We start from the raw sequence: 21510 nt of genomic DNA, 5'->3' as shown, positions 1-21510 counted from the left end.
GGAGGGAGAAGCAGGCTCCATGCACCGGGAGCCCGATGTGGGATTCGATCCCGGGTCTCCAGGATCACGCCCTGGGCCAAAGGCAGGCGCCAAACCGCTGCGCCACCCAGGGATCCCAAACCACTGACTTTTCTAACAAAGATCAGAAACAAGGGTGGTATCAGACAAACGGGATAAATAAATGGTATAGAAAAAGCAGAAGTGAAGGATACAATTATTGTCCTCAGCCACTTCTAACTAAGGTTTTGTTTTTAAACTTTTTTTTTATGTAGGAAGAATTAGCTCGAATACCAGAACTATGCTGAAGGTTATTTAATTGTGGTTGGTGGAGAACATTGTGCTTATGCATCCCTAGTATGGCTTTATTTATTTAAGATTTTATTTATTTACTCATGAAAGAGAGAGAGAGAGAGAGAGAGAGAGAGAGAGAGAGAAAGGCAGAGACATAGGCAGAGGGGGAAGCAGGCTCCATACAGGGAGCCCGATGTGGGACTCCATCCCAGGTTTCCAGGATCACACCCTGGGCTGTAGGCGGTGCTACACTGCTAAGCCACCTGGGCTGTCCCCTAGTATGGCTTTAGACATTTACAAGTAATCTTTTTTAGGATCCCTGGATGGCTCAGCGGTTTGGCACCTGCCTTTGGCCCAGGGCATGATCCTGGAGTCCCGGGATTGAGTCCTGCATTGGGCTCCCTGCATGGAGCCTGCATCTCCCTCTGCCTATGTCTCTGCCTTTCTCTCTCTGTGTCTCTCATGAATAAATAAATAAAATCTTAAAAAAAAAAAAAAAGTAGTTTTTTTCTTTTGGCCACAAAACTCCAAGTTAATCCTTTTAGCACTGTTACCAGAACTGGCCTGGCCTAATGGTGGCTGTCCACATTCTGGGGTCTCAGCACCCATGTGCCTCACCTTCTGGTGAGCTACCAGCATAAGAGATTTTATGAAATGTAGGATGATCCTTATCTTAAGGAAGCTTTAGTCTCATTGGAAAAACAAGCATCAGAAGTGAAATAATTAAAGAATGATGTAGGACAATGTATGTTCCAATGCCATTCAGGACATTACTAACAGTGGCCCAGGTGACACCAGAAGGTGTCAGGAAAAACTTCACGGAAGTAGCTAAGATGGGTGGTGTGTTTCTGTATCGAAAATTATTCTCTCATTCACCAATTGTGTATATATTTATTATATTTATATTGTATCTATATCTATATACCGTACTTCTCTATCAACATGACAACATCTTTAACAATCTGAACGATCTTTGAACCAGGGATTACCAAGCAGCTACCATATCCCAATGCCATGCTAGGCACTATATTTAAAGGAATGAATAAGGGCTGGATTTCTTCATTCTTTGAATATAGAGGAGACAGGTCTGCAAACGATTACAGTACAATGAGATCACTGCTAGAGTGTCAGTATGAGAAAGGAGGTAGTAGGAGTCTGAAGAAACAGATAGCAAAGTCCACCTGGCGGAGTTGAAGACAGCTTCATATGGGTGTTGAAGCTTCATCTAAAACCTGAATATGAATGAGGAGAAGTTTTAGTGGGGGAGAAGGTAGGAGCAGCAGGAGAAGACATTCTGAGCAGAGAGAGCAAAAATGAAACAACATGGAGGCATTTAGAAGAGAAAAGCACTGTGTCTTCAGGGAAAGTCAAGATTTTGGTAAAGGAAGAAACAAAGCCCATTAGGGAAGAGGATATAGTAATAGCAACACCACTACTACTATTACGGCTATAACTGCTATTGCCACTACTACTACGTGCTTTTAGAGCACTTTTAGGTTCACAGCAAAAGTGAGAGGAATGTAGAGAGTTCAGATCCCGCTGTCCCACATATGCACAGACTCCGCCATTACCACCCTCCTCACCATGTGCTACATTAGTTACAATTGATGAACTTATACTGACAAATCATCATCCACAGTCTAGAGTTTATATTAGGACTCACTATTGGGGTTGTACAGTCTCTTGGGTTTGAACAATGTATGACATGTGTCCATCATTATAATATCATAAAGAATATTTTCACTGCACTAAAAATTCTCTATGCTCTGCCCACTCATTCTTCCCTCTCCCCAAACCCATGGCAACCATGGGTTGCTGTTGCCAAAGTTTTGCCTTTTCCAGAATGTCATGTAGTTGGAATCTTACAGTCTATAGCCTTTTTATATTGTTTTCTTTCACTTAGTAATATGTATTTAAGTTCCATCCATGTCTTTTCATGCTTGATAACTCATTTCTCCTTAGTGCTAAATAATTTTATATTGTCTCGATGTACCACAGATTATTTATCCATTCATCTACTAAAGGACATCTTAGTGACTTCCTAGGCTTGGCAATAATAATAAATAAAGCAACTATAAACATTGTGTGCAGATTTTTGTGTGAAGATAAATTTTCAATTTTTGTAAATACCAAATATTTCCTGGGTTGTATGTTCAGAGTATGTTTAGTCGGGTAAGAAACTGCTAAACTATCTTCTAAAGTGGTGGTATCATTTTGGATTCCCACTAGTGATGAATGAGAGTTCATGTTGCTCCACATCCTCACCAACATTTGGGGTTGTCAGAGTTCCAGATTTTGTCCATTATAATGGGTGTGCAGTGATAACTCATTGTTATTTTAATTTATATTTTCCCGATGACACATGATGTAGAGCATCTTTTCATATGCTTATTTACCATCTGGATATCTTCTTTGATGGGATGTCTGTTAAGGTGTCTTTGGGCCATATTTTAATTGATTTGTTTCATTTCTTATTGTGAGGTTTTAAGAGTTCTTTGTAGTTTTAGTTTACAGTTCTTTGTCATATGTGTCTTTTGTAAACATTTTCTTCCAGTCTGTGTCTTATCTTTTCATTCTCTTGATAGTTTTTTTTTTTTTTAATTTTTATTTATTTATGATAGGCACACAGTGGGAGAGAGAGAGAGGCAGAGACACAGGCAGAGGGAGAAGCAGGCTCCATGCACCGGGAGCCTGATGTGGGATTCGATCCCGGGTCTCCAGGATCGTGCCCTGGGCCAAAGGCAGGCGCTAAACCACTGCGCCACCCAGGGATCCCCTCTCTTGATAGTTTTTATTGCAGAGCAGAACTTTTTAATTTTAATGAAGTCCAGGTTACCAATTCTTTCTTTCATGGCTCTTGCCTTTGGTGTCATATCTAAAAAGTCATTACCAAACCCACGATCATCTAGCTTTGTTTTCTCCTATGTAATCTTCTAGTAGTTTTATAGTTTTGCATTCTAAATTTGGGTTGGTGATTCATGTTGAGTTAATTTTTGTAAAGGGTATAAAGTCTGTGTATAAAGTCTGTGTCTAGATTCCTTTTTTTTTTTTTTTTGTATGTTGGATGTCTAGTTGTTCCAGCACCATTTTTTGAAAAGACTATATTTGCTCCATTGTATCATCTGTATACCTTTGTCAAAGACTACAATAAATATTTATTTGGGCCTATTTCTGGTTCTCTATTCTGCTTTATTGATCTATTTGTCTATTCTTTCATCAATATCACACTGTCTTGATTACTATAGCTTTATAATAAGTCTTGAAGTTGGGTAGTGTCAGTCCTCCAACTTTGTATTCCTTCAGTAGTATGTAGGCGATTCTAGGTCTTTTCCTTGTCCATATAAACTTTAGAACCAGTTTGCTGAGACTCTTTAGAATCAAGAAAATAACTTGCTAGGATTTTGGTAAGGAGCACATTGAATATATAGATCAAGTTGGGAAGAACTGACATCTTGACAATATTAAGTCTTTCTATTCATGAATATGAACTATCCCTCCATTTATGTTTTTTCTTTGATCACTACTACAATTTAACAGTTATTTGGTACTTACTGTTTGTCAAGCAAAATTTTATATGTTTTATTTAATCAGTCTAGTCAATCTTCCCCAATAACCCCACTGGTTGCCCCATTTTTCAAATGGGAATACTAAGTAGACGCTCACATAGCTAGTGCATGGAAAATCTGAGACAAAGATCAGGTCTGTCTGACCCCAGAGCCCAATATCTGGAGATACAGCCATGGGACATATCTTGGAGGAGCTCATATGCCATGCCAAGGAACTTAGGTGATGGTAAAGTCATTGAGAATGACTACTTGATAAGTGACGGGACATATTTACAAGTTAGGGAGATTATTCTTGCCACGGTGTGGAGGTTTCAGTGATATGTTTGAGCCTGAGATGATTAAGACCTAACCTAGGGAATATACCAAAGGATAAAGGCTCACACATTGTTAGCTTAGAGTGAAGGCCACTGGCTGGTCAATGAACTCAGAAGTGTAGGTAGTGTGCTACATGAGGGTAAGTCTTTCACTGATAGCACAAGAGTCTCTGGCCCAATGAGTAGAGTTCTACAGTAATTCTTGCTATAAGTATAATTCAAATGTGTCAGAGCTTTAAGGGAAAACAGAAACATTTTAAAATGGCCTGTGTTAAAAAAAAAAATAAAAAAATAAAATGGCCTGTGTTTTCTTCTGCTTTTCTCCATATTTCTTAACTGCGTGGGCCTCTCAGGTATTACTGGGCCTTTCTGTTTTCAGAGAAACTTGATTAATCCCACTAAAAGGGAGTCACTCAGTGGGTCTGATGCAGTGGATGCTGGCCCAGGAAGTTCTGCAAGGCATGGCAGCATTTCCTGTGAACACCCATGGGACATCTTGCCTGATCTCCAGTTCTATAGAGATCCTGAAGAAATTGGAAAGGAAGAGCAGGCCACTGCTGAAAAGGCTGTGCCCAAGGAGGAATTTCAGGGTAAATGGACTGCTCCATCTCTTGATTTCACTGCTACTCAACCTGAAAACGCAGACTGGTCGGAAGGCGTGCAGGTGCCCTCTGTGCCTATTCAGAGTTTCCTACTGAAGACTGGAGAGCTCAGCCTGCCACGTCTGGAGCTCCCACTGCTCAGGCCACTGCATGACTTGGGACAACCACTGAGTGCTCTTATGCTGCTTTTCCACAATGGCAAACGAGACGGAAATAGGGTTGATGTAAAATAAAGTTTTTTTTTTTTTTTAATTTTTTTTTATTTATTTATGATAGTCACAGAGAGAGAAAGAGAGAGGCAGAGACATAGGCAGAGGGAGAAGCAGGCTCCATGCATCGGGAGCCCGACGTGGGATTCGATCCCAGGTCTCCAGGATCGCGCCCTGGGCCAAAGGCAGGCGCCAAACCGCTGCGCCACCCAGGGATCCCTTTTTTTTTTTTTTAAAGAAAAAAATATAAAGGCAAGGGAGTGCTATAAGAATGTTAAGGGGCACAGGTTCAATAACTGCCTAAGGATTAATAGGAAGGATGTGTCTGGAATAATGCACGATTTTCTGAGCTCAACAACTAGACAGGCTTGGTAACCACCGCCAAGATGGGAATGAGGGAGGAATAGATTTAGTGGCAAGGGTAGGGATGGGAGGAGGGGATACTTAGATATAGTGAGCTTGAATGGGACATCTGATGGTGATGTCTGATAGGCAGTTGAGTGTAAAAGTTTGCAATGTTGAAACCTGGACTAGAGATGGAGAATTGGGATTCAGCCTATAGATGGTACCAAAAACCCTGGGAAAGATTAGAATGCCCAAAGAGAATCTGTAGACACAGAATAGAAGAAAAGACATGCAACGAAAACAGAGAAGAATACCAATAATATTCCTAGGATCACTGTCATTTAAGGGGCAGAAAAACACAAGTTGAACCCAGGAGGAAATCTGACAAGGTCTATAACAGCAGTTTGACTGGAAGAGAAGTAGGAGAGAGGGTTACAGAAATCAAAAGAAAAGCATTCCGTGAATGAAGGTGTGGCCAATAGTGTCAAAAGCAGTCAAGAACTGCAGTATGAAAAGGTCTGTGGTCAATATATGTTGATGTGTTTTACCCAAACCTCCCTCCTTACAGAGTGTCAACCTGAACTACAGGGCTTGGAAAGCAAAATCTGCCTTTCCCACAATGCCCTTGTGGTCAGTTTAGTAGTATGATTTAAGTTGGGCCACTGAAGTGGCTACACTTCCACTGGTTATTCTGACAACAATTAAAGCTTTGTTGGGTTTCCTCAGCAGTTTTAGCAGATGTGTCATTCAAGTTTCTGGGGTGGAGTCTAGCTTTTGTACTTAGCTTTGGAGTTGGCATCACTAAAGGTGGCTTCCTGATTGTGGCTTTCTTAATTATGGTGACTCCTGATACAGGCATTATTATATGGCTCTGGAGCCAAAAGCTTTCTTAGAAGTGGCAGCAGCTCCCTTGGGAGCCTGGTTCTGTGGTGTGGCTTGAGAAATCAGTCCTGAAATCTTAGCTAAGATTATATTCCTTTAGATTGTCCTTAAGATTCTGTAAGCCCATTATTTTGGTGCAATAGATTTGTTCTTGCTTAAACTAGCTTGAGTGGATATTATTCTCTGTCACTGAACGGTGACTAACATAAGTTCTGCAGAAGTGTAGGTGGGAATTGGAAATGAGATGGTGATTGGTGTTTATTGAGAATGATTTCTGTGGATTGATGGGGAGAGAAAGCAGGACTCCAGGGTATCGAAAATCTTTATCACTTTCCCCCTAAAAGCAAAAAACCCCCCCAAAAAACAAAAGATCCCAAAACAAATGCTTATTGCCTTATGCTATCATGCTGAGAAAATCAGATTAATACTTCCAAGTAAATAAACATTTGTTAGTGTCTCTTAAGTAGACACATAGTCATGTGCTATGTACTCTAAAACATAGAGATGAGAAAAAGTCCTTTTCCTCAGGGACACAGTGCTAGTTAATAGAAATGATGGGAATAAATTTGTGTTCCATTATTTTAAAAAAAACAGATTGAATGGATTTTTCTCCCTAAATCTTCAAAAGATGACCTCTGTTAATATTTTTAATATATACATATTCTAGTGGCATATAGTTTTCTTCTCCAACTATTTATTATTGGCATTTTGCTGTGCTACCAGAAATATTTCATAAACATAAATTTTAATAGCTATATAACATCCCATTTATGGATAAATCATAATTTATCTAATCTCCCCCTATAACTTGATCAACTTTTATATCCTAATCAGAAATGGTGGCAATAGAGATTATTGTGTTGGGTACAAAGATTCTTACAAATAGCTGTGAACTGAGGGTAGGAAACTGCAGATAGAGGACTGTTAAAGAGAAACTAATTATAGGTTGTAGTTAGATCCTTAAGAAGTCAGGCCACTTTAGGAGAGAGTGAGGGGAAAGAGAACAGGCACAAGCATTTATAAGCTCATTTCTCATTTTGCTCTGTGCGCAATAAGACTCAGAAATGTTCCTGCTTCCAGCACTCCTTATTAGGTAATTTCCCTCATCATAAAAAAATAAGGTCAGCGGCTTTGATCCAATTAATTTTTTTTAAAGAAGCCCTTTATCTCGCTTGGTATCATGCAGGGTTTTTTTTTTAATGTAATGACCTAAATATACATCTGATAGAAATAATTTCAACTTAAGCCATAAGAGAAACCTAGTCTTTTCCAAAACAATGTAATGATAGAACTTATGCTTGGATTTGGGGCATATTTATCTTTCTCTACTAATAAAGCTCAGGAAGAGAAACTTCAGAGAGCTTATTCAGAAACAACTTGAAAGGCTCATGCCTGGTGTGCCTTGCAGTGGCGATCCAGTTTGGCCGGCTTATGACAGCGGATGACAGCCTATCAGGAGGGTTTGGCATACGAGGAATGTTGAATTAAGATGGTTTAGGCCATGGGAGTTCTCCCAATTTCATTCACTCAATGCCTGCTGCTGGCTGGGATGTTAAGAGCCTTGTTAATATAAAGCTATTAGTCTTTTCTCTACAAAAGCAAGGGGCTTGCTGGTTACATTCAGGGTTCCTTAAATTAGTATGTATTTCTAGCCTGGCATTGCTGGAATCAGCAGTTTCACAAAGCAATATACTAAAGAGGCCATTTAACCTCCGATTTCTCCCATTTGCAGATTAATGGCAGAGGGGAAGATTTAATGCCCTTTCAAACATGTTTTAACAATTCATTACAAATAAAGGAATAAATCACACAGGATTTTCTGCAAATGTCTGATGATAAAAAGTGGAAACAATTCAAAATTAGCATGTTTTCCAGTTCCCACAGGTTGGGACACATTTTTGCCAATGTTGTAATTTAAGTCCCTTGAGTCAATTTTCCTGAGGAAATTTAAAAGCTGCTGTGACGGAAACGTGGTACAAAATTGCAATCCAGCTTATTCACCTCTACACAACATCCTCATTTACAAATAGGTCCTAGTCAGATCCATTACACAAAAGTACGTTTCATGTTGCCAGACCCATCATAAGATTAAGATGCAAAGTATAAAAATTTAGATGCCATTTTAGGAAATACGCCTTTCATTTCAAGTTGGTAACATGACAGATATTTTTGAGCAGTTTCCAGAAGCTTTCTTTTAATTACATTCCTCTTACTTAACTATAGGTCTGGCTTAAAGACTTTTGAAGGAATACACATGATGAAAATATCTAAAAAAGTTAGGAACTTATCTTTGAGCATCCTCTAATATGAAGACACTCTGCTGAAATGCTACATATTTGGAGCGAAACTCACCATACTTCATTTAAACAAAAAGAAACTAATCAAAATAGGTTGTAAATGATTTCTCTTTGGCAATGTGAACTATATTATGCTGAGATATGTATTTAGAAATATGCTATCCAGAGAAGCAAAAGTACACACACTCTTTCAAACCATTATTTCTGAAGTGTTTATTTTCTCTAATTTAATTTCAGTAATTTTGTCAAATAACTGGGTATTCAGTTTATAGACTAGTTTAGAACATCTGCTAGTTTAGAAAATACAGGAAATAAAAATATTTTAAAAATAACTCTTGGGGAAGCCTTTTAACCATTCTGTGCCTATATTTTCCTCCCTTGGAAAATGTCTGAGTGAAAATAAATCCTTAAGGTCCCTTCTAACTTATGCACATTTGTAAAAGTTATCTTGCATATAGTTGCCACATTATGTTAACCACTTACACCTCATTAATATGATAACTATATGTCGGTAACATAATTATTTTAAAGCTGAGTGACAAAGATAGCAAAGTAATCTGCAACATTATAAAATTATAACACATTTATTGGGATTTCAGCATTAAATCTTATGCTAGCATGACCTAAGGACTAGCCATATGTATACTGGGCCATGGCATCTTGATAACCTGAATTATCTCTCTTCTGATTGTCTTCAGAGAAAATAAAATCAGACATCTCCTGCCCAGCTCTGTTTGTGCCTGGGCCTAAGATACAGTTACCATAGAAACTATGATTATGGATACAATTTTACAAATTTGGCTTCATCTATCAGATGCACTTTGAATGTGTCTGTATGTATGTGTGCATGTGTGTGCACATGTGCATATGTGTCTTGCCAGTGAGCATGAAGAACAAACCCTGGCTCTGCATCTTTAATTAAAGAGCCAGACACCATCTCATTTCCTTTCCCCATCTGTCTACCTACAAATAGAGATATTGCAACACTGGCTGAAATATAAACTTTAACTTGAGAGAAGACAATTTCTGATGAAAAGAAGGAAGAAAAGGTATTGGGAAAAGCATTCCTTAATAAATCTGTTTCCCTGTATTTTCCAGGAACAGAGTAAACAACAATTTAGTGGCGTTTCAGTTAGTAATATCAATACCAGATGCCAGCATACAGTATTTATTGAATTTGGTTTTGACTTGTTTCTTGGAAGTAATATGTGAGTGATTTATGCCTCTGCTGTTTTATTTTTATTTTATTTTTAAAAGATTTTATTTATTTATATAAAGAGTACATGAACAGAGGGAGGGGTAGAGGGAGAGGGAGAGAGAATCTCAAGCAGACTTCATGTTCAGCATGGAACCTTTCTGAGACACTGTTCAATCAGTATCATGAGCTATAATTAATGTATCTTCTCCATTTTCTCCATTTCTGCCTCACTTTCCACAAAAGGTGAGTTCAGATAAAGTTAAAGCAACTTGCCAAAGGTTCATACAGTGGCAAGGCCAAGATCTCAACTCAGTCTCACTTTCAATGCTGCCTCACACGTTGGCAGAGATCATCCCAGTTAGTGTAGCTCTATTTCCTAAACAAAGATTGGAGACAAAGACTTGAATGTTCAGATGAGCTTATAGTGGCAGTGGGATAGGATACGTGAAATTATGACTGTCTACAAGTATTTTGCATGTGTTTACAGTCATCATAACCATACCACTGAACTCCATTTGCCTGGCAATAGTTATTTCATAGAGGTGGAGGCACTGTTATGTGCCTATATGTTAACTTTTCCTACACCCAAAGCAATTTTTAGCACAAAATTATGTTTTATAAACAAGAACAGGCTGTATAATATACTTTGTTTTTTCAGTATCCATGCATGGGGTCTATTAATTTGGTTTACAAAAGATGAGCTTCATTGGAGTTGGGACAATTTCTCTTTCTTGAGCCTCTGCATTCTCAAAGCCTGACATATCACCTTGTTCATGAATATTTACTGAGGCAATAAAACAGAAGTCTCACACATCTACTCAGTGGCACTTAACAGAAAGAATCAACTTCCATAATGGGTAGCCATTTTTTTGAACATTATCTGTTAAATAGCACAACAAGCATCATCAACATTTTATCAAGGAAGTTTTATGACATCTATCCTATGTTTGAGTCTTATTAAGATGGCCATTCTCAAGCTTTTTTGTTTACATAGTTCTGATTTTCCCCTTTTCCTTAAAAATAATTTTTAAAATGTACCTTCTAACAATTTAGATTTAAACTTGGATCTGGCATATAAATCAAAACTATTAGGAACCTCAATTGTGTAGTTGCTTAGAGTGAGGGAAGATTTCTAAGAGCTGAAAATAATAGAGTAAGAGAACCTTACCTAGTAGTATATGCTGGGTACAACTACTGTTGATCTGAAGAGTTACCTCAGTGCGTAGCACCCACTGGAATCACAAAGTAACCTGACCCATGCTATTGCTAATGCTGAAATCACACACACCTTAGCCTGAAATGTATATTAAACAAAGTATTTTGCAACTGATGATTGCATGAGCAGACTTCAAGTTCTAAGAAGATGAATGAAGACAGGAGGAGGAGAAAAGATTACAGATGACATTCTGAAAATCGATGTTTTTGTGTCAAAACTTGGTTTGAGGGGCACCTGGATGGTTCAGTGGATAAGTGTATGCCTTCAGCTCAAGTCATGATCCCGGGGTCCTGAGATCAAGTCCTGCATCAGGCTCCTGTGGGGAGCCCACTTCTCCCTCTGCCTGTCTCTGTCTCTCTCATGAATAAATAAAATCTTAAAAAAAAACAAACAAACCTGGGTTGAAAAACCAAGCCAAACCCCCACAGCTTTTTGACGATTTTTAAAGAAGATTTTATTTACTTACTCGTGAGGTACAGTGAGAGAGGCAGGGACACAGGCAGAGGGAGAACTGGGCTCCCCATAGGGAGTTTAATGCAGCACTTGATCCCAGGACCCTGGGATCACAACTTGAGCAAAGGCAGATGCTCAACCACTGAGCCAACCCAGGGGTCCCTAATAATTGTCTATTAACTAGCAAATAAGAATTTTCAGTAACCTAACTTCCCAGCTTTATCTCATCCCTCTCATACATGTTCAATGACTTGACCCTACTGGGTTATTCTGTGGGTCCTAAACATGTGCTTTTGTGCCTGTGCCAGAATGCTCACTCCTGTAGTTTTGGTAACTCTTCCTGTGGTCAGGTCATGCCCTAAACATGTCAAGGGCTCAATAAATGCTTATGGTGTGAATGAATAAAGCAAAAAAATGTTGCTCTGATTGGTTGTATTTATTGTTGTGAAGGGACAAAAACAGGTGAAAGTAGGAGTAGATAAGAAAAACAGATTCTGTAGAAAGCAGTGAGAATATCAAAACAGTGGTAAACAGAGATGGGAGGCTTGAAAGAGGGGTGTAATGGGGAGAAAAATAAAAACCCAAACAGAGAAGTGTGGCAAAAGAGAAAGGGAACTGCAGAATGAAAATAAGATAGGTTATTGAAATCCGTTCTAATTCTTAGTATACAGATGATTCCTGTTCTAAAGTATCTCTCCATTAATCAAACTCTTGGATCATTTAGAACACTCCCTACCTTTACCAGGCTAGTAATACAACTTTTCTCCTCTGATTAGATATATCTATAGCATCTTGCTTTCAAAGTCCTTAAAATATGATTTTTTAAAAGTCAACATTTAAAGTTGGATTTGATAGAATCATTTAATTGGGCACTGATTCATCTACACAGCACTCATTACTGAATTCTTCAATTTCGCCATCAAAATTTCCTTCCAAATTATCTTTTATCTAGAAGCTGGAAGTCCAAGTGCTGTGAAAACTTTGCCAAATAAAAAGCTTTTAGGTTTCTAATGCTGGCTGGACACAAACCCGTGGAACAGTGTTGAAGAATAATGCATGCTTGCCAACTGCCAGATATGATTGCTTTTCGCATAATTAATGTCATTCTTGCTGTTCGAGTACCATTCCCATCCTCTAATAATTTCCATTAATAGAGGAAGTTTCTGCAATAATTTTTGCATCCTGAACAACCACTGTCGCTTCTATAGACCTTTTAATCAAAATAATGGCAATGAGTGAAAAGGGGATGGTTAGAGATATTACTATAACCCTGGGTTGCATTTGCTTCATCATTGTTTTCAATCTCCAAAAACTGTCCAAAGAGCTCATCGTGTTATTATGTCAATTAGACCTTAGTGCTTTGATTTCAATAGCACTGAACCATATGAATTTATACCATGAAGAGAAAAGTGTATGAAGTGAGTATATTAGGCAATCCATCTACCCCAAAAAATGTTAAAAGAGAGTATTTTTTAAAAAACACCGACAAAAGATGAGCAGATGCAAATATAAGCTCAAGTCCTGTAAAATATGATAATTGTATAATACTTGAAGCTGAAGCTTCCAGTAGCGGAAGTGATAGACCAGCTGCAAATCATACCCCTAAACCTGCCAATTCACACTGTTTTTTATTATGATGTTGCAAAATCAAGAACTCTGCTCAGGATATAAAATTATGCAAATATACAGAGAGCAACAACAACAACAAAAATTAGCTCAAGTTTCGTATATGAGCCAAGAAACGGATATAACATAACAGTACTGCAGCAGTTCCATAGCCGGGAGAGGCACCATATCTGTGGTTAATGGGTTCTAGAAACCCTGTCCTGGACTCACTCTCTAAGCTGAATACTGACATTTAAATGAAGCAAGTTTGGGTATAAGGAGACCAGTACTGAGAGTCTCTCCGCTATTCCTGAGCAGGTTTCAAAATAGTGAGTCTACATCAAAGCCTCATTCTTCTCTGCCTAAGATGCTTTGAAAAAACTTCACCTGAGTGACATCTAACTTTCCTTGGCCTTGTCTGTGAAGTCCACCCAGCGGGGATCTCATGATGCCACTTGAGCAGAAAGCACTTGCTCTGTACAGTGACCTGGGGTGAGGAGGTGGCTTCGGGTTTGGAGACTGTGTTCAGTGACCTGATTAAAGCTTGCGAGCCAGGTACTTAAGTTCCTGAGGAGATAGTACAGAAACAATGCTTGTGCATGGGTTTTAATAGCCATTGTTAAAATAAAAAAACAGCTGGTCATCAATTGTAACAGCTGTGCTTCCACTTGGTGAGAAATCTGGTGGGGACTTTGGGGAGACAGGGCCATGAGCAAGGGCTGGCTTCGGGGCTTGGATGCGTGGGCACCCAGCCATGCAGTAGGCAGAGTGTGCACAGGCATACTCAGGAGGCTGACCCTAAGGGATCAGTACCAATTTTCAAACTATCTGTCATTTCTAAAATGTGCTCACTGTAGTTCCTGCATACGCGTAGGATGAATGGTATGTCACCACATACCATGAGTACATGCTGTACTCAGAAAGGATTTTGCAATGATCAAAGTCTGCTCTCCTACATCGTCTGATGCATCCACACCACTGCTTGACCAGGAAAAAGGCAGGTGTTGTAAATTCCTCATAAGACTCTTTTGTTCAAAGAGAGAGGCACAACGGTAAGATGATCCTAAAGAGCACCACTGTTCCTATAGTACACCAAGTCCCACGCTAACTGGAAACAGACTTGTGTGCAGTTTTCTGACCAGTGAGCAGCAAGGTCTCTGGCCTGCACACCGGGTAGGGTGGGGTGGGAGCACTGAAGTTAGGAGCACTTACTCCAGACGAGACTGTCTATGCCTCACTCTCATCACCTACCCACTGTGTAACCTTGAGCAAGTTAACTTCTGAGCCTCGGTTTTCTCACCTCATTAATTTCATTTTTCATTATTAATGTGGTTAATAACCACATTAGTAGTACCTACCTCAGATGGTGGGTGCGTGGATGAAATAGTCTGCTGCACGTAAACTACAAAGTATGTTTATCATACATATAGAGAGAGCATACTTATATGCTCAGTAAATCTGAGTAGTTACTGTAATGCTGCTGCAGTTACATGGAATCTGATCTTTCTTTTAGTAAGGAAAACACCTGGAGGGAATATTTTTTTCTGTCCTGTAGAATTTATTTCTATGAACCTCTGATCAGTCCTGGCTAAACCAATGGAAGCTTCTTCAGTGATACAGTTCCAAAAACAGTCCTGGGAAAGACAGCGAAGTAAGAAAAAAAGAAGAGGGTACAGGGAAGGGGGGTGGGGGGAGAGGGAAAGAAAAAGAGGGAGGGAGAGGGAGGGGCAGGAGAGGGAAGGGAGAAAGACAGTGATAGGAAAGGAGGCAGGGATGGGGGTGGGGGAGAGAATTCTTACTTTCTCTCATAGAAGAGCCTATTTTCTGCACTTTTTATATACAAGATGCATGGCTGGAATGATATGATGTATTTAAAAGATGATATATGTATTCATATGTCTCTGTGTATACATGTATGTATGTGTCTGTGTGTGAGATGTATGTATATGGATTTATTCAGACACACACACACACACACACACACACACATGCACACACACACAATCATCTTACTGTGGTTCACAGAAACAATTCAATGCCTAGAATAAAGCTTAAATTCCCAAACATGACACCCACATCTTTCCCAGTCTACTGTGGTCATCATCATTGTCATCCTCTCCTCCCCTGCCCCCCACTCATGTTTGCAACCCCATTTCCTGCCACTTCAACCATCAGCTCCTTCCTGACCCCCATGCACCTACACACTTTTTTATTCTGGTCAGCTCTTCCTTTGCCCTTTCCATCACCACCCTGGGAAACTCTTCTGACAGAACTATTCACTTCTTATTTTCTGAGAACCTAGAGAATATCTTTTAAATAATTACTTAAAGTGTTATTTTATAATGATCTTTTATAATGGTATTTATTAACACTTGTTGTCCAGCACATGTTTCGTGCTCAGTAAATGCTGGATGATTTTTTAATCATGAATGAACCATTTAAATGAAAAAAAGTAATCTTGAAGGTGAGATGTAACACAGACAAACAGAGAAACACATAATCCTAAACTAACCAGAGAAAACAAACTTGAATTAACCTAGCTGGCCTACCCCAAGAGGCTATTCACAACTGAATCCAATGCTCCAACTCATGGGGAACATGAATTCTGCTGCATGGAGAGAAGTCAAGAAACAATCTCCAGGGATCCCTGGGTGGCGCAGTGGTTTGGCGCCAGCCTTTGGCCCAGGGCGCGATCCTGGAGACCCGGGATGGAATCCCACATCGGGCTCCTGGTGCATGGAGCCTGCTTCTCCCTCTGCCTGTGTCTCTGCCTCTCTCTCTCTGTGACTATCATAAGTAAATAAAAATTAAAAAAAAGAAGAAGCAATCTCCATTGTGATTTAGGCATTTAACAGTATAGATGTGAAGTGTGCATTTTATTACAACATTATTGAACTGTTTGGGATCAAACCTAAGTACCAGGACCTTGTCTGTGCACTCCTACTGACTGAGCACATGACAGCTGGGTCCCTTCCCAGGGCAGAAGGGGCTCTGTGCACAGGTAGGGAGTGAGCCCACCTTCACCTGCTGACCTCAGGCATTCTGCTACAAGTCCTACCACATGCTTTTGGTGGCTTTTCCTAAATGAGTCCAATCCCAGGTTTAGAGCCGCACTGTGGTGGAAGGCCCTATATGCATTTCTTTCAGAGAAGCAAAGATTCAGAGTCTGAAGGGAAGCATCATGTAGCAGGAGGTTAGCAGACAGGAGAAAGAAAAAGAAAAAAAAAAAAGAAAGAAAGAAACCAACACTCTACATGAGTCTCTCTAGGTGAAGAAACAAAATTCCAACTTTGGCAGCTAAGCATTTGAAATGCTAGTTGAGTGCCATTTAGATGACTTCCTATATTTCAGAAGAAAATGTTTATTTACTTAATTGAGGGAGTACTCATTCTGCCCCAGTACAGTATGAAGGTTGAGCAGAAATCAGCACCTGTTTAAATCTATGATGGCTTTTACTGTTTCTGTGGGCTCAGTTGGGGAATCGTGAGGTGATTTATATATAAACTTTAGTCTAATTCTTCTAACATCCATCAGACGTAGGCAAAAAGGATAAACAGGGATCTCTACTCATCAATGTAATGAAATTAAGAAAGTGAAAATTTAGGATGAATTTTACAAGGAACTTACTACAGTGTAATCCATTAGGATGAAGGATAATTTCCCAAGGGGGGGTTGATCTGTATGTTAGAAAATGTATAATGCCCATTCATAATGTATTTGTGACAGACGTAATGCCATGTCCATCTATAAATCAGATTTGCCTTCTGTGCAGAGCCCCAGAGTCCTTCCTACTGAAGGCTATCCTCATGGGCACTGACCTGAGAGGATTTAAAATCCAAAGGGCCCAATTACTAAAAACTCCATCATATAATTGGACTTTGGTATGGAAAATAACACCAGTATTAGTCCAAGTCACTTGGAAGGATGTAGAGTGAGTTTTATCTCCCAATTCTGTCAACTGGTCCAACAGAGTCTAGGGACTGAGTCTCTTTGTGCATCTTCCCCAAGGGCCATGAGAAACTCACTTTTACTTTGCAGACAGCAAAACTACATAAATTATGCTAGCAATCCACAAATGAGTTACTGACCATATGAGGAACACTGAATTTAAATTTTGAAGTTCACAGGGGAAACATCATTTTCAATTTGAGGGTCATCCATTGGGAGCAACTCATCCAAACAAAGAACAAGTAGAATCATTTGTCCTTAGGAACTGAGACCAGAGACCATAACTCAAAGAGCAGCAAAATCCAAGTGGGATCAGGAGAACTCAATGCTTTGGAAAGAATAGGCATGGAGCTCTTTTCATGTCATTCCTGGAAACATAGGAGGTTTGAAAGTTAACCAAGTTGTTTTTTTAAGAAATAAAAATTCAATTCAGCATGCAATATTTTCAGTGGTGCACAACTCGGCTAACAGCCACCACACTGACTCTACCTTGCCATTCTTACTCAATGAGACTTCAAGTACCTGCCCATAGTAAAGACCTTTAGAAGTCCCCAATTGCCCAGATATTCATGAAAAAACTAACTGCAAGAACCTACAAAAAAGAGAACAACCTTATTAAAGATTTTTAGGTCCACTTCAACTTTCATTAGGCTTGCTGCCAAATTTTTCTTAGACTCACTCTGATTGCTTCTCAACCTGCCCTTGTGGTTTAACACAACATAGCACCGTTGAGCATGTTTACCGTCAGAAGGGATAACATACCAGGAAATGCGATTTGAGTTAAAATTCTCTACAGCAAAGGCCCCAAAGAAAAATGACCCAACACTGCAACGTATTTCTAATGGCTTATTTCTATGAGTCATGGAAATCAGGGATCTTTTAAGATGTGGGAATCTGGCTATTGCTTGAGGAGTTACAGCAAAGGGTGACCAGAGCTACCTTGTACAAAAGAGGTAACTATAGAGGTGGTGGAGTGGACCCACCTATCTCTGGGAATGAGAAACCTTTAACTGGGTAATGTCTTCAATCTCTTGTTCTTTTAAATACCAGGAATTACAGAGACCCATTAAATCAGGACCTATATCAGTATTTTCAGAGACTTCTGAGGCAAATATATTTCTTTTTATGCTACACATATCCCAATAATAGTAGTAGTATTGTATGACAAGAATGCTAGTATTCAGTTTGAACAGAATATTCACTTATAAATTGCAGTGAACCACAGTGGCCATCCTTGGTGTATCCAATAACAGAGCTGCAAACTATGTTAGTACATATCTCAAAGGAGAGCTAAGTTTTGAATTGTCGTATGACATCTTTAGGCACACAGAAAGTACCCCACTAAGGAGTCTTAGACCACAACTCTGCCCCTTTCTCTACCTATGGATGGGGGACAATTCTGAGGGACAGAATGCTCCAAGGATGGAGCATGTGTCAAAGGCTTAGATGTAAAAAACAAAAAACAAAGGCTTAGATGTTTGTGATGTGCATGCTCCGTGGCTGCGACTACCTCCTCTTCCCATCACCCATGGAATTTAGAGGTGACTGCCGTCCACGATACTGCCTGTAGGAACATCAGAAGGAAGCAGAGCAAATTTGATTACAGGGGCAATATGTCTGCATGTTAGACATGGAGCTGGGAAATAATGCATGGTGGAACTCCATTCTCATCTGCATGTACCCTCCTCAGAGTGGAAAACTCATGTGTCATAATTATGAACAAATTTGTCTGTGGTATGGCCTCTGGTATAGATAGTCTGAAGTGAAATCATAGCTCAGCTCTCATGAAAATCATCTGCCTTAATCGGGCCTTAATAAGAACAGAGCAAGCTATACCCATTGCCAACCCTTTATACTCTTTTCTGAATAAGAGCATTATGCATTGTAGATGCACCTTAGAAAATCAGAAGTAACAGTCATCAGGGAGGATGGTTAAGTAGTGGACTTAGTAAATTTTGCTCCTAAAGATTCATGAGGTTTTGAAGTAGTTACCTCTCTGGTTTGTCCCCTCCTGGTCCTGCCTGTTCCCTATGCTCTAGTCATGCTGCTTTCCTCACTGCTCCTCCCACTTGCCCAGCATGTGGCTCATGGCTTTCCTACTCACACTTCCCTCCCTGGAATATGCTCCTGGTATCCTCATGCTTTCATCCCTTTGTGTCTCTGCTTAAAGTCTCCTCTACATAAAAAAAAAAAAAAAAAAAAAAAAAGTCTTCTCTACAGAGAAGCATTCCCTGGTCGCCATAAATAAAACAGCACACTTTGTCCAGTTGCTTGTTCTAGCTCCTTAGCACAGCTTTATGTTTCTTTGAGGAAATTATTATGGCCCTATACTTACTCTTCACTTGTTTATTATCTTCTTCTTTAAAAATGTACGCTCCATGGGAAAGTACACTGAGGTCGCCCTAAGCCACCCAGTTAGTAAGTGATGGAGCTTAAACTTGAATCCATATCTGACTACTAAACCAATCCTTCTCATCACTGTCTTATGTTGTTTTAGAAAAGGGGCTTTGGGTGCGCTTTGGGGCAAAGCTTCACCAAAGGAACGGGAAATCATTCTCCTTATCGCCTAGACCAGTGCTTGGAAGACATTCAATAAATCAGTATTTGTGGGATGCCTCGGTGACCCAGTCAGTTAAGTGTCCAACTCCTGGTTTTGGATCAGGTCATGATCTCAGGGTCCTGGGATGGAGCCCCAAGGTGGCTCCATGCTAAGTGCAGAGTCTGCTGGAGATTATCTCCCTTTCCCCCCCCTGTTCCTCCCCCTGCTCACCCACTCTCTCTTTCTCACCAATAAATACAATCTTTAAACATTTGCTTAAATGAAATAGTTAAAAATCACTTTTGTAAACACTCATTTCCTCTCTTGTTATATGTTCCTGTTTCTTTGTTTTCTTTCCATTTTTTTTCTTTTTTTCCTTCTCTCCAAACAATAAATGCATGGAATATACCAATGTAAGAAGTCTTCTTAAATGCCTTTTAAATGTCAGTTAGAAGTGGCTGGTTGTCTAGTGATTCATTTTTTCATCTCTGAGAACATTCTTCATTGAAATATTTGTCTTCTTGCAATTTTAGTATTTATTTTCTTAAAATTGAGAATGATTCTGGTCACATGGGACTGATTTAATTAACTGTTATGTTTTGCTATTGATTTTTAAATTGGGTGACGAATGATCTTTTCTTAAATGTATATTTTAAAATTAACCTGAAAAAAGAAGTCTCTTTGCCATAAGCTTAATTCTTATGTGTGATAAAAGGTGACAGGGGTAAAGTAGTGAGACAAGTAAGGGAGGTGATGAAAATGGATTTTTATTCCCAACATTCAGTATTTTGAATGAACCTGTGAAAATTTTCACACACAAAGATCTAGTGACTAACAGAATAAAATAAGCCACTTAAAGCTCTGTTTAGAGTATGGACTTCATTTATTTGTCTTCTGTCATCAAAGTATAAAACAGCATATCCAGGCACTGGAGTGTTCCTCACACTTCAGTCTCACTGCTGAATTGTTTTATTTATGATTGTTACTTTTCCTCCGCCTTCCTTTGGGAGAAGAGAATACAAAAATTAAAATGTATAAATTCAAAATATCCACATCTTAAAGAGAATATGTCTAATATTTTCCTTGAGTGAAAAAAGTGGGATGGACATATTTTGCTTTCCTTTCTTTGCAGTGAAAGTTGAAACAGTGATTTTGTGTTATTATAACACTCATCATTTCTCCCTCTAATTTGGATGGTTTTTAATAAAGCTCCATTGATTCCACTGAAAGGAATTCCTCCTGGCAAAAGCAGAACACACACACTGATTGCTAAATATGCAGCAATTATCATATTCAGCAGCACACTTTAATATCTTATTTATAGATGTATCTATCTGTAATTTGCTTTAATTAAGTTGCATTGATTTTAATGACAGGAGCGATCCTCAGACAAGGGGCTGGTGTCATATGCTCTTATGAGTCTTGGTCTATCAATCACTCTTTAAGATGTGGTCCTGCGCCTTTGTGACCTTCCTTAGGCTCTTGGCAAGCCAGTCCCAAGTAAGTGAAATTTCAGAGAAAGTCTCAAAGTGTTGACATATCAGTATTTATCCTACTGATCAGATGACGGTAAGAACTGAAAGGTAGCTTGGTGGAATGAAAGTGGTAACTGAATTTTAAAATGGCCTTTCTCACGTATAGTGTCCTCACCAGCCCTAAGTCAGATTATTTCCACAACTGCTTTCTCTCAGGTGTGGCTAGCAACAGCATTTTGCTACTCTAGTAACTCAGCCTTCCTCCCACCCCTCCCCGATTTTCCAACAACACAGCTCTCAGAAGAATCTTGGGTCTTGAAGTATTTTTTTTAATAATAAATTTATTTTTTATTGGTGTTCAATTTGCCAACATACAGAATAACACCCAGTGCTCATCCCGTCTTGAAGTATTTTTGAATTCTTGATTGTTTTTCACACCCCTCCTGGTGAAAGTTCTGGGAAAACTGGAAGCAAGAAGTTACAGCAGTTTTGCCTTTCACAACACCCATGCTCAAAAGTGAGGGGACTAGCTGGCTCAACACAACACAAAGAAACATGAAGATAGCAAGT

General features: G+C 39.3%; 1 protein-coding gene and 1 non-coding gene across 7 annotated transcripts in view; one reads left to right on the top strand and one right to left on the bottom strand.

Annotated features, from left to right (window-relative positions):
* The window catches only part of PARD3B (par-3 family cell polarity regulator beta), a 981887-nt gene that overhangs the window by 56097 nt on the left and 904280 nt on the right, over nt 1-21510 (bottom strand). The window contains exon 22 of one of the 6 annotated variants that reach the window (XM_041737019.1): nt 20281-20466. The exons of the other annotated variants lie outside the window; for them this stretch is intronic. Coding sequence (XP_041592953.1) covers nt 20419-20466 — 48 coding nt within the window. The 3' untranslated portion in view covers nt 20281-20418. Of the gene's footprint in view, nt 1-20280; nt 20467-21510 lie in introns of those variants that run through there. 6 annotated transcript variants of the gene reach the window in all.
* Nucleotides 4234-4384, top strand: LOC121480860. The gene has a single exon (XR_005985123.1). It is a non-coding gene; the product is annotated as a small nucleolar RNA SNORA62/SNORA6 family (small nucleolar RNA).

This window comes from Vulpes lagopus, chromosome 22 (genome assembly GCF_018345385.1).
Source record: "Vulpes lagopus strain Blue_001 chromosome 22, ASM1834538v1, whole genome shotgun sequence".
Taxonomy (NCBI): Eukaryota; Metazoa; Chordata; class Mammalia; order Carnivora; family Canidae; genus Vulpes; species Vulpes lagopus.
The sequence above is the reverse complement of the archived record's forward strand: the minus strand, read 5'-3'. Positions and strand labels throughout refer to the sequence as shown.